The sequence below is a fragment of the Vicugna pacos genome, chromosome 12 (assembly GCF_048564905.1).
Source record: "Vicugna pacos chromosome 12, VicPac4, whole genome shotgun sequence".
Classification (NCBI taxonomy): Eukaryota; Metazoa; Chordata; class Mammalia; order Artiodactyla; family Camelidae; genus Vicugna; species Vicugna pacos.
In genome coordinates this window covers 9,612,997-9,626,692 of record NC_132998.1, presented here as the reverse complement: position 1 = coordinate 9,626,692, position 13,696 = coordinate 9,612,997, and the positions used below count along the sequence as shown (strand labels likewise).

At 50.7% G+C, this 13,696-nt stretch overlaps 1 protein-coding gene across 1 annotated transcript; it reads left to right on the top strand.

Annotated features, from left to right (window-relative positions):
• The first annotated feature begins 2,826 nt into the window (after positions 1 to 2,826).
• HOXC13 (homeobox C13) lies at positions 2,827 to 10,699 on the top strand. Its single transcript, XM_072972715.1, has 2 exons — positions 2,827 to 3,639; positions 9,086 to 10,699. Exons 1-2 carry the CDS (start codon positions 2,910 to 2,912, stop codon positions 9,340 to 9,342), a joined length of 987 nt encoding a protein of 328 aa, XP_072828816.1. The 5' UTR covers positions 2,827 to 2,909; the 3' UTR covers positions 9,343 to 10,699.
• Positions 10,700 to 13,696: the final 2,997 nt, after the last annotated feature.

Sequence of the window (13,696 nt, the reverse complement as noted above, 5' to 3'; positions counted from 1 at the left end):
TGGAGGGAAAGGTCTCAGGAAAGAGTCGGGAATCCTTCAGAGCATGCGGACGCTTCTCCAGCACTTTCAACACCCTGAGCCCTGGACTTTCCCCTCCAACCTTCTCACTCTCTCAAGTCTCTGGGGGGACTACATCATCTTGGGCTAGTCTTCTTGGCGAAGGGAACTTTTCCCTCTCTTTCCTTTCATCACTAAATTTCGGCCGCATAGCACCCCTAATAAATGGAATTGTGAAATTGCTGGGTTAATTAAATCTATATCTCATTGCAGGAGGAATGGTTAATGCCCTTATATAAACCTGGAAAAGGACATACTATTAATTTTATTTATTGCTGGGCTCCCTGCATCCAGAGCCTTCGCGCTGTTCTGCCCCCTTCTCCCTGTTCTGCCCCCTTCTCCCAAAGGCTAGGGGAGGTGTCTTTGGGTTCTGGCCCGCAAAGACGCGTCTAGCGTTGGTGTAGACCATTCCCAGCCAGGGAGGGAGCCCCAGGAATGGGGTGGCCATTTCAGGCTCTTTGTTTCCCCGGGTGGTCCCACACAGCCTGGTCCCCTGTCGCCCCCAGATTCTCCAAGCGGACCGAGACCCCGCACTTCACAGAAGGGGAAGCCTGGGCTTTCGCAGCAGCCCTGCACCTGCGGCTGGAAAAAAAAAAAAAAAACGCCAGACCTCTCCACCCACCTACCCCCACCAGCCTGGCCGCAGGCAGACGCGGGGGGGGGGGGGCCAAGGTCACACGACCCAGTCTAGACTAGCCAGGCCATGTTTGCTTTCCTCCTTTTACCTTGACCTTGGGACTCCAGAGGCAGAGAAGCCAGTTTCCCAGCTAAGAGCGGCCTCCCAGAAAAACCCAGCTTCACCCTGGCTCATCCCTCCTCCCTCCACCATCATCTCTCTCAAAACACACTCAAGCTAGCCTGCTTACATTTCCAACCTTCCTTATTGGAAGAAATTATTTTCCCTCCTACTGCCAGCCCAGCCCGAGACCTGCTTTCTAAAAATCTGAGGTGACCCTTCCGAATGAAGATCACACTGATAAGGATTACATTTCTTATCCTAACTCACCCATGCCAGGTTGCTCCCCATAGTCAAACACCACTTCCCCCTGCAGGGAGAAGGGAGGTGGCCCGTGGGCCAGATCTCAGTACAGACCTGGCCATTTGCTCTGGAGCTGGAAGGATCCAGTGGGTCCAGCTTAGCCAAGGGCTATTGCCTGGCCACAGTCTGTGCACTGTCTGGACAGCAGCACCCAGCATTTAAAATCTGTGGCAGAGACAGGAGAGAGGGAGATGCTGCAGCCCCTCTCCCCTCTTTTCTCTCTCTCTTTATTACCTCTTTCCCTGTGCTGAAAGGGAACTTGGCTCAATTCCACTGAGATGCTCCCTGGAAAGGGTGCCTCTATTGAGGCACCAAACTGAGCACAGCAAGTCCGTTGGGAGACTGGGAGGAGAGAAGAGGTTTGTTTTTGTTTTTTGTTTTTTTTTAGAAAACCAGTAAGTTGGTGTCAATTTTTTCTTTGAATTTTGGGCAACTTCAAAGCATCAAAACACTTCACATTAAAAAGGAATGAACCCAAGTAATGCCACAGGAGCTAAAGTTGGGGTTATCCAGCTGGCAACTGCGCTGATTCCGACTCTGCCTGGCCCTTCAGCCTTTGGCCTGCAGGCTCGGCCCAGGCGGCGGGAGATCTGAGGCGGATCCTCAGGGCTGGGACCGGGCCTCCGGAGTCTCCCAGAGTAGCGCCTGGGAAATACCCCTCCTAAGAGACAGCGCTGCCGACATTCCCACATCTCACGTTTCCTTTTGTACGGGGATTGGGGAGCGCGTGCTCTTGTTCACATGCAGGGCTTTTTAGCTTTCCTAGACTGAATCCCCTTTTCTTTGAAAAATCTCACTCCTAGGCTTTTAATTTCCATTGTACATTTGCAATATCAGTCTATTCTACTGCCCCTGTCTCTCTCCTTTATTCTTTCTCAATTTTTCATTGAGAGCATCCCGCACTCCTGACAATTGTTCAGGGGCTATTACATGCTTCTAGCCCTCTCTGCTCTGCTGGAGGAAGACCTGCGGGCCAGGAGCCTAGGGAGGGTCTCTCGCAGACAACTGGGGCTTTGGAGAAAGTGGCTGAAAGTCGGAAATGGAAACACAATCCCGGCATCAAAGTCCTGCTGTTCAGTGTCGGGTTCTTTCCAGCCGGAGCTCCAGGGGAGTCAGCCAAGGCAAGAGCCAGAGCTCCCCATACCCTGCCCGCGCGCTTCCCCCTGCTTTCCAGTTTGTTTGTTTGTTTGTTTATTAATTTATTCATTTATTTATTTAGGAAGAAATACAGTGTCTCTCCCACCTTTAGTTCCAAGCCCCAATCCAGTCACATCGATCTTTTGGGGTAGGGATCTGTCTCCCCCATAAGCCTCCAAAGCCTAGGGAGAGGCGCCCAGAAGTAGTCCTGATCTCTTCAGACCCCTTTGCGTCGGCCAAATTCGGCCTCCCCCTCCTCATACTCCCTCCCCAAGGCCTGCCAGGGGGCGTTGCCCTGTCCCTTTAAATCTCCCAGCTCCCTCCTCTTTGCCCCTCCTGAGAACCAATCGACAGAGACCTCATCTCTTTCGTCCCGCCCCACCTCCAGGGGTGGGAACCCCAGGAGACTCGGCCAAGGCATCACGTGCACCGGCAGCGTCACGTGGACGCGGGAGGGTTGCGGAGGGGCGGCGGGCAGGAGCCGGAGATTTCTTAATGAAGTGTCCCCGCATGCGTAGAGGGAATGTAGGGAGGGCGGTGGAAGCACCAGCAGGAGGAGGGGAGGGGTGGAGGGGGAAGGGAGGAGGGATGGGGGAGGGGAAAAGGGAGCGAGGTGTCTCCCTAGCTCGCAGCCTCTGGCAAGTGGAGTTTTTAAAAAGCTCGAGCAGATCATGTCATGACGACTTCGCTGCTCCTGCATCCGCGCTGGCCGGAGAGCCTTATGTACGTCTATGAGGACAGCGCGGCGGAGAGCGGCAGCGGCGGCGGCGGGGGAGGCGGCGGTGCGGGAGGACCGGGGGGCGGCTGCAGCGGAGCGAGCCCCGGCAAAGCCCCGAGCATGGACGGGCTGGGTAGCAGCTGCCCGGCCAGTCACTGCCGAGATCTGCTTCCGCACCCCGTGCTGGGCCGCCCGCCGGCCCCCCTGGGCGCCCCTCAAGGTGCCGTCTACACGGACATCCCGGCCCCGGAGGCGGCCCGCCAGTGCGCCCCGCCGCCGGCGCCCCCCACCTCGTCCAGCGCCACCCTGGGCTACGGCTACCCGTTCGGTGGCAGCTACTACGGCTGCCGCCTGTCGCACAACGTGAACCTGCAGCAAAAGCCTTGCGCCTACCACCCAGGCGATAAGTACCCGGAGCCGTCGGGCTCCCTGCCCGGTGACGACCTGTCCTCCAGAGCCAAGGAGTTCGCCTTCTATCCCAGCTTCGCCAGCTCCTACCAGGCGATGCCCAGCTACCTGGACGTGTCGGTAGTGCCTGGGATCAGCGGGCATCCGGAGCCGCGTCATGACGCGCTCATCCCCGTCGAAGGCTACCAGCACTGGGCTCTCTCCAACGGCTGGGACAGTCAGGTGTACTGCTCCAAGGAGCAGTCGCAGTCCGCCCATCTCTGGAAGTCTCCCTTTCCAGGTAAGGAAGGGGCCCGAGTGCCGCCGCCGCCGCCGCCGCCGCCGCCGCCGCCCGGGACCCCTCCCCGCCCCGCCTGCCCCGGGGCTCCGCGCCCCAGCCACCCCCGCCGTCTGGCCCCGGCGTGCTGGGCTGCCGATGGAGCCGGCCAGGCAAGCTGTGCTGAGGAATGCGTCGGGGAAGAAATCTGCTCCGACACGTTCCCCGGAGCTGCCCGGCCGAGAGTGAAGCAATCACAGGCGCCCGAGCGCCGGGCCGCCGGCTCCGCTCCAGTCGGGAGCTCGCCTCCTCCTCCCCCAGCGGGCTCTAGTCTCAAGCGCGGCTCTTGGCCCCCTAAAGCCCGCTTCCGGCCACGAATGGGGGTGGGGTGAGCCTTGGGTGCCTTGGAATCCCAAACCACCAGGACAAAACGCTCAACCCACCAAATAATTGGGGAAAAAAGTAAGAACCCCCAAACATTTTCTTTGCCTGAATTTCCAAGATCATTCAGGCACTGGACAGTTTGGTTTTTTTTTTTAATTTAAAATAGGAGTCTAATTTGCTGGTACTTACAGAAATGTAGGATGTTTTTTGTTTTCTTTGATTGATCATTTTAAGAATTCGGCCACAAATTTCCTGATTGTTCAAGGAGCAGGAGAGCTAAAATCTCTGGAGAGGGTGTGGAGAGAAGGGAGTTCACATCCTTCTCCTGTGATATAATATTCTTTGCCTCCTCTCTGATATACTGAGCTCAAACCCTGTGAGTGTTCACATTGCCAACTCCCCCAAATGTGGAGGAGTAAGAGAGTTACCCATGCCTTAGACACGGAAAGAGGGGAGTGAGAATGAGAGGTGGGGGAAAGGAAGACCTGTTCTGGAGGGATCTGAGGTCCAGGCCCGGGCTGGGGACCCCTCCTCTTGTATGGGGTGGGGGGTTGAAATTCACCGGTATTCTGCTCCTTTTCGAATTGAGGCTAATCTCTGAACAGGAGGGGATCCTGCAACCCCTCTCCCTCTCCAGGGGGAAAAGACCAGTTCCAGGTTTCTCAAAACCACACCAGGAGCTTTGGATTCAGTGGTGTGCAGAGAGATCAGGATTCAGGGTCTAGCAAATCCAGAGCTTGGATCTGCTCTAGCTATAAGCAGAGCTCAGTGCGAGAGGACAGACTGCCTCCATTCTGATATGTATAGGGGTCCTGGGGGCCTAGGATAGCCATATATGTCTCTACGTACTGATCAAAGGGCCCCCAGCTCTACATATGGACAGGGATATTTTCATTGGGAGGTATAAACCTAAAGACCCCTAAGGTGGGCCTGAAATTCCTCTGCATCCGGGATTGGAGCAAGGGCAGATGGTTTTAAAAAAAGTCACTGAATAATGTTAGAAAGCATAGAAAATAACATCCTTGTCAATATTATAAGATTGCTTAATGTAACACAAGAGAATACCAGGGTGGGACCCATATTAGATATCCCCATTTCTGGCTGCCAGAAGACTTAAAGTGATAGAATTTTAGTACACTATTGTGCATTACTCAGTAATGACTAATATTTTTACATTATATGATTTGTTATTAACTACCTAATATGAAATGCGTAATAGTACTTTTCTAGAAGACAAGCAACTCATGTGTAGACATACAATAATGTGTTGTGGAAATATGACCCTTTAATTCCCCATCTCACCAGAGGGGAAGCTTCTTGGAAGATGGGGAACTCCTGGAGCATTGGTAGCCATGCTAAAGGGCTGAAGGGCAGAGGAGCTGATGCCCACCAGGCCCACCTTGGGTGGAGGCATGGGTCTAGAGCAATGGGCAATGGGTTTAGTGTGAAGAGGTGAAGAGAGAGCTGCTCTGTCATCCTGTGTATGCATGTAGGGCAAGGTGGAGATGAAGGATTGGAGAGAAGCTCAGAAATATCTTTGAGCAAAATAAACATCTTAAAGATTCCCAGAAAGAAAGAACCTGCAAAAAATAAACACTTTTTTTGGTCACAGCCTCCTAGAAAAAAAAATCTTTGAAAAAAATACAGCCAAACAGATGTATACACTTGCAAAATATAGCATGAAAGTGAATATAAAACACAGTGTGCCTCAGGAGCAGTGTGCTCACACACTCGTGTGGAAATAGAATCGGGCTGGTGTATCTCAGTGAGTGCAGAGGTCCAGGCAAAAGGCAGATGAAAAAGAAATTATCTTCAGACACCCTCCATCTTCCTACCCACACAGAGATCTTTTAGAAGTAGTGAGATTTCCAGATAACTCTGTCTATGCAATTGTGGTTTGTTCGGCAGCATCTAGGCATAAACACTGCTGTCTCTCTTCAGCGCCTCTGGCTCTGAGAAACCTCATCTATGGCAGTCTGGGCTGGTGTGGGAGATGAAGGCAATTGTTCAGAAAGATCCAGATAATTAGGGCCAAGATGAGTTGTGGCTTCTTCCTTTGCCCAATTATACAGACCCTTGCTTCACTGCTCTTTGTTTTTCTCCCTATAGTGAGGGTAGACAATTTTTTTTTTATTTTGACAGAGAGAGGCAGAAATTCCAAGAGAGAATCAGGGACAAGAGGTGGGCTGGGTGGAGACAGGGAGAGACAGACACAGATAGGATTGGGGGAGAGAGTAACAGAGAGAAAGAAAGGGGCTCCTTGGGCCACACTGAAAGTTCCTACTGGCAAGCCTTTGGAGTTTGGTTGGGAAGAACGGCTAGGATTTCTAGCCGAACAGGATCCTCTTCGGAGCCCAGAGCCCTATTGTGGGAGTGGGTGGTCAAGAGCGAGTGGGCAGTAGGAACTCATATACAGGACCCCAAGAAAGAGCTATGGCTGAGTATTGATCTGATTTTTTTATTTTCTCCTCAAAAGTGTCTATAAGGTTCCCAGGTATGAAATGGTGTGTGTATGTGTGTGTATGTGTGTGTGCGCGTGTGTGCGCGTGCGCGCGTGCTCTGAAGGGAGATTAGGGAAAGGCTGATTGTAAAATTATAGCCAAGTGCCCTACTTACTTTAGGCAGCATAGATACAACTCAAGGTCTGAGCTTCCAGATGTCTCCACATCTGTAGATTCCACTTCCTTTCCAGACAAGACAGCAGGCAATGAAAGGGGGCTTCTTTGAGAAGGCAAGAGTGAATGTATTTCCCCAGGAGGCCAAAACAACCAGCAGTTTGGTCTGATCCACAAAAAAACTTGGCCAAATCAACACTTGGCATCCTGTAGAGAAAAACAGCCTGTTTAGACTGGTTACCTATTATTTTAGACTGATTTCTTGGAGTTTGTTGATTGAACCTCATTGGAAATTTATAGTTGGGGAGACCCAAAATTAGGTAGATAATTGTGAGCATTTCCAGAAAATGAAATAGGGATAATTATTTGGTTAATTAAGAAACCAAACCTCACTTTTATTCCATTTGTTCTCCAGGGAAAATGAGGTATTTTAAAGCTAAATAGTACCACATGACCTATTTCCATTTTAGAACTTACTGTGTCATTATGTTGAGTCAAAAAAATCTAGATTTAAAATCTGGCTCTGACACTTAAATTATTTTACCTACTCTGAGCCTCAGGTTCCTTATCTTGTAAAATGAATTTAATAAAATAAACCTGAAAAAAATGTTCTGAGGATTTAAAAAAAAACAAAACCTCTTGGTACCATTACTCACCCTCTCTGTTTTGCTATTCTTCCAGAATGATCTATTTCTCAAATCATAGTTACATCTGTGAGAGTAAAACACACTTGAGAACTGAGAGACTAAAAAATTTGTCTGGTACAAAAAAATCCTTCTTAACCTAAAGGATCTTCTCTGTTAAAGTGAAGTTATTTTGTTTTTCAGATTTAAAAAAAAAAACTTGGCCTCTTCCTACATAGGCAGAGAAAAGTGACAAGTCCAAAAATTTCCCGAGAAATTGTTCTTGTCATCATGAAGACAGCCACACCAGGCCATTGAAGCCGCCTCTGTCTCCTATATTCTTTCCGTGCCCTTCACTCCCCCCTGCATCCTGTGTAGACAAGGCTCCCTGGGAGAGAGCAGACCCAATGAGAAAGGATGTAGGGAAGGTGTTTCATGAAGGTGGGGTGAGAACGAGCATTTCAGGAAGAGCTTTGTGTCCTCATTCTGGACTATCTACACTTCCGAAGGGCAGTAAGAACGAAGGAGAAACCCCAAATATTCAGTCCTCCTCATGTAACAATTACATTAAAAAATTGAGGGTGAACTAGATAATCTCCCTAGTTCCTCACTTCCCCTTGGAAGTGTGTCTATGGCTTTTTTTTTTTTTCCTGTGCCCTTTTATTGGCAGAGGTGAGGGTGGAGTGGAAGGGGGGATATAAGTGACACACATTGCCTTTAGCTCCTGTGGAATTCTTAGCACATAAAGAAATCGAACTAGTAGTGGGATGACAAGGAATTTAGAGTTCAGGATTAGGATTCCTGCATGGGATGGAGACAGTTTCTTTCAGTCTTGGAGGAATGAAGAAGATAGCGAATTGGAGCAGAATTTGCTGTTTTGGTGAGTGGACATTTGTAGGGGTAAAGAGGGGCATTGATTTCTTTTTATAGAAGACTTATGTGAACAGTAACCCAAGAAGGGCTCTTCTGTGGGCACACCCTGGGGTGTGGATTCTTTACTTCTAAGGACCTGATTCCCTGCATCTCAGTGCCAGAACTTCCCACCTTGGATGTTGTGACTCACGACATTGGACCTCTCATGACATTGGACCTCTCATGACATTGGACCTCTTGGGCAGTCTGGCTTCACCTGGAAGCTTTTCTTCTTCTATCTATTGGTGCAGGCCTCAGATTTCTAGTGCGGAGCCAGTGACCAAAATTATGAAGCCCCACTTGGTGGTCTGTGCCCACTGAAGCTGTCTCCCTGCCCACCATGCCATGACTTGCCCTCCCTCAAACACGCAAAAGAACACCTTCCTCTGATAATCGGGCAGAGTATAAACTGACTGATGCTTAAATGATCTAAGTGCAGGAAGGAAGGGTTTGCCTGAATACCTGCAATCCCGCAGGCTGGCAGACTGGGAAGGGATTCAGAGGGACCCCTTGAAGAGTACAAGGGTTCTAATCAGGAGTACTGTGCAGAGCCATAATGGAGGCTGAGGCAAAAGGAAAAATCAATAATACTGGCCCTGTATTTATTGACAATTTTGATATTTTGTTCATCATGGATTTTTTGCATTCATTTATATGTGTTTTAAACATTGCGTTAAAATATTACTTATCTTGGTTATTAACGTTTGGGCACTCCCTACTTTAAAGTTTGCTCCAGAGGCAATACCCCAGGGGTCTCACCTTGGTTGTGGCCTTGCTAATAATAGAGGTGCAAAGGATTTGAGGACAGTTCTCCCACCCTCTGAGTCCCCACAGGAACCTCGTGCCTGGCCCACCACGTAGCTTCAAGGCCCCTCGCTGGGTCCTGGGTCCAGCCCGTGACTCACTTTCTGCCGCCCGCCTTCTCTCTCCCCCCAGACGTGGTTCCCTTACAGCCCGAGGTGAGCAGCTACCGGCGCGGACGCAAGAAACGCGTGCCCTACACCAAGGTGCAGCTGAAGGAGCTTGAGAAGGAGTACGCGGCCAGCAAGTTCATCACCAAAGAGAAGCGCCGGCGCATCTCGGCCACCACAAACCTCTCGGAGCGCCAGGTCACTATCTGGTTCCAGAACCGGCGGGTCAAAGAGAAGAAGGTGGTCAGCAAATCGAAAGCGCCTCATCTGCACTCTACCTGACCACCCACCCGGCCACCCGCCCCATCTATTTATGTTGCTGATTTGTATCATATCTGAACCCACCGAAGGTCGCTTCTCGGGTGCAGACAAATATTTAATGTTAACCAGAAAGAGGAAAGGCACCGCCGAGGCCGAGGCCGGAGGCAGAGAATATCAGAGGGTGCGCTCTGCCGCCCTCTACTCCCCACCCCATCCTCAGCCTCCACCCCTGTGCAGTTGGGACCTACCGGGCCTTTGCTTTGGAGGTGGGTCTAGGTGGGCTGTGGGAGGAAGGCAGCCAGCCTTCACCCACTCTGGCTGTCACTCCTCGCCTGGCCAGAAAGCTGAGTGGCAGTGAAGAGCCAGATCATTCCAGCCAAAGCAGAGCTGGGGAACCCCACATGATCCCATTCTTGCCACATCCTTTGCCCAGGCAGGTAGACGACCCTCCTGAGCGTGTGACGCGGGTGCAGGACCTGGTGAGCTCCTACCTTCCTCCCAGTCCGTCCTCCTGCTCCCTGTCCCTCCAGCAGGCACTCCTTAGTTAGGCAAGATTTCCCAGTTAAGATTTTCTGCATATTTTAAAAGTTACATTAATATTAATGGTAAGTATTAGGGATCTGGCATTGTGATTGGAATACAGACAGCACTTAGGTTTTCTTTCTTTCCTATCTGTTTCAACAAAAGCTGGAATTGGCCAAGGAGCCACCTACCCCCTCCCCAACCAAGAAACTGAGTTTCTCTGGAGGCTCCTTTGCCCCCTCGGCCTCATCTGTTCTGTTTGGCCTCTTTTCTGCTTCTCAGTCAACATGCAGACATCCAGGGAAGACAGAAACTCCCTCCACGCTGCTAAATATGTCTTCTCTCTTTCTCTTTCTCTCTCTCTGTGGTCAGGCTGAGGATCAGGCCAGGCACAGAAGCAGAACTTTTTGCTAAGGAAAGGAAAAACTGCTCTTCTAAGGGGATGGAGAGTAGGTCCCCCAGCAGAGTCCCTCTCCAGTTACTTCTTCATACCCATTGAAGCACTAGCTGAGAAAGCCTCACACTTTCACTTTTATTCATTGTTCGGAGGAAAGCGGTTTTAGTCCAGGAGGCCAAAATAACTGGCTCCCAATTAGCCAGCTAATGTAGATGCTGCCTAACATTTCCCTCCTCAAAGGCCAACTTGGTGCTGGGGGGTGGGGGACTCACTTCTCCTTTCCCACTGGCACATGACAAAACAGTGTTCTTTTGAAATGTTCATCAAAAATAGGCTTTTAAAAAAATGTCGTGTATCTGTATATAGTATTGTGATGTCTGAATGACAATGTACTGAATGCAAAAAGGAAAAAAACCCACAAACCTGTTTTTAAAATAAAATCTCTTTTTTTTGCCTTGATTTTATCACTCAGATTCCTTCTGAAACTCCCTCTATCCACTGGCTCCTCAGGGCTCTGTTGCCCAGACTCAGCCAGGGTGGGCAGGGGAAAGGGTATAGGTATCACTCCCAGCCAGGTAGATCCCAAACTCATATTTTGTTCCACTTGAGTTTCTTAAGTGAGTTACTCAGGTTGTTGTTGCTATCTAGACAGGAGAAAACTCTTTCCTATCCTGATGCCCGAAATAGATGAGTATATCTTGGGGAGAGAAGAATGTAATCAGCAACTGGAAAGGCCTGGGAGCAGGTGAGTGAGGTCACTTCGGTTAATAGTCGGGGCTCAGATCCAGACCTGGGTTCTGAGAAAGTGACATCCTAGCTGGGAGCTGGATGCTGTGGCAGAGGCAGTGGTGGCAGCGGCGGCAGCAGCAGTGGGGTGCTAAATTTAGGCTCTTGGGGCCCTACTGCCCCAGAGCATCCCACATCCCTCCAGACAGTTCAGAGCTGGAACTTGGAAGGGGCCTCCACAGCCTGCCCTGCTGCCCTGCTGCCCTGCCACCTCAGCCTTCCCAAGCTGCCCTCTTTCCTTCCCCACCAACCTCTGCAAGAAGTTAGGGCCACTGGGGCCCCATGGACTCCCACTTCATGCAACCAGCCTCACTTTTATTCTGCAGCATCCCTGGGAGCCCCAGTCTTCCAGGCAACCAGGAGCTGTGTAGACTCTGCCACTTATTTGTTTTCCCTGTCACATCAGTCTGTGCCTATCTCCCTATCTGGCAGAGTTAATGAGATCGTTAAGTTGTCAGGTTAAGAGACTTTTAAAAAGCAATATAGCCTAAAACAATGTTATCTCAGATTAAATCTTTACTGCAGCAATTATATATAATATTTTCCCTCTCCTGAGACACAGAAAAACTGGAGGCACTGGGTTGGAAATCAGAGTTCTCTGATTTCCCTTTGCCAGATGGCTGAAGTTCTTGAAATTTTATTTAAATAAATATTTCCGGAGGTGAAACACACCCATGCGCGCGTGTGCACACACACACACACACACACACTCCAAGTCTGAAAGACAAAGAGCCCGAAGAATTCGCCCTCTGCAGAGGCTCTACCGCTGATGTGACTGCCAGCCCTGTTCCACTCCATTTCAACTCTGGGTTAACTGCCAAAGAATCAAACACTGAGCAAAACGGATTTAGGAGGTAATAGGTGAATCTCCCAGGAATAAAGTTCATTCTTAATTCTGTCTTCCCTTTCTCTCCCCACTCACCACCCTAACCTCTTTCCAGAACCTCTGTCTCCTCTGAGGTGGACAGAATTGAAGATTAAATGTGTGTGTTTGATCAGAAAAAGAAACCGAGTAGACAAGAGGCCCGGGGCTCCCTTGATATGGATCCCCACCTCTCTTGACTTGCGGGTACATTGGGTAGTCCCATAGCACAGCGGTAAGCATAGTGGAAGATGGAGACTCTGTGGGGAAAGAGAATTCTTGAGTTCTCTGAGGCATCCTTCTGCTTTTGCATACAAACCCACACGAAGTCAAATAAGCAAGTCTTCCCACACGGAGGGACCCGCCCTCAGGCTCCAGAAGGGGGTGATGGAAGAAAGAAGAAGAAAGCTTGCATAGGCTCTTTGGGGTTGCACCTGGACGCCGGTGACCGGGATAAGCACTGCAGTCCCTCTGAGTCCCGGTGAGCCCCAGTGTGCCAGGAGGTTAACACACCTCTCGTGCACTGGATTAAATACACCTGGAGGGATTTTGGAGGATTATCACGCCTGGATCATTCTGGAGATGCCTCTCCCATAAGAGTAAGTAAGCATGAGAATGGAAACTTCTGTGTGAGGCACGGATTGTGTGAATGTGTGTTCTGGGAAGATGAATTTGGGAAAAAGTAGGATTCCTTCTCTGATCGTGTTGGTCCCTTGCCTTTCCTTCCTTCAAGAGTTGGCGTTCTCACTGGGAAACTCTGTGAGGCATTCCTGCGAAGGGGTGTGCTGTGTGAGTGTAGAGACTCTGACCAGTGGAGAATTTTCTCAGCCTTTACCGCCTGTGTGCATGCATTTGTAGCAATGTTGTCAACCAGCATTCATCTCAGCGTGTACAGTGTGTTTTTTTTCTTTATTCAAATCTATAAAAAGCCTTTCTTCCCAAAGCCAGTCTCCTAGTGTCTGTGTGAGAGTGAGGATGCTATAAATATGAGGATGCAAGTGGACAGAAAAGGTCTGAAGGGCTGGGAGCCCAGAGGCATCCCGGGAAATGGACAGACCTTCTCCTCTGGGACTGAAGCTCCTGTCATCTTTCTCATAATCCAGTGGCATTCCGCACTCCTCGTGGGCCTCCCTCATGACAGGGCTGGGGGACCTGGCTGAGCTGGGGCCTCACAGGACTCTCCGTCTGGAGGTCACTCTACCAGGCAGCCAGGGAGGGCTCAGTTAGATCTTTTCCTGAGCTTGGGGGGAAAAAACCCTTCCCCAACCCACATCTTAGTCCTCAGACCTAGGGCCAGCAGAACGGGCCTGTCGGCCAGTAGTCAGTCCCACAGCCAGGAACCCACCTGAGGGAGCAAGGCCAGCGGTTCTTGGGAGATCCCTCCACGACTGTCTCCAGACCATCTGCTCCTGAGGCTGATCCACAGGCGGCTGGGTCAGCAGGCCAGTGTGGGTATAAGGTGGGGGACATTCCATCTCTCAGAGGACTGCAGCTGGGGACCCTGCGGCAGGCAGCTCCCTCTGTTCAGAAGAGAACTCCCCACCTAGGACCCATCTGGGTCTGACTTGGATGATGTGTCGGGAACCCACTCCTCAAAACCTCCAAGTGCCAGTGCCGGTTCAGGCAGATGTGTTTCCAGGCCAGCGCTGGTGGAGTATTGAGGGGCTCTGGGGAGCCAGGGGCTTCTGGGAGGAGGAGGGGGCCAGAGACTTTCTGCAACCAACCAGGCTCTTCCTCTTTTAGCCTTGACCGTGACTAGGTCTTTCTGACCTTGACATCACAGGGAGCACAAGGAAGGGGGGAGGGTG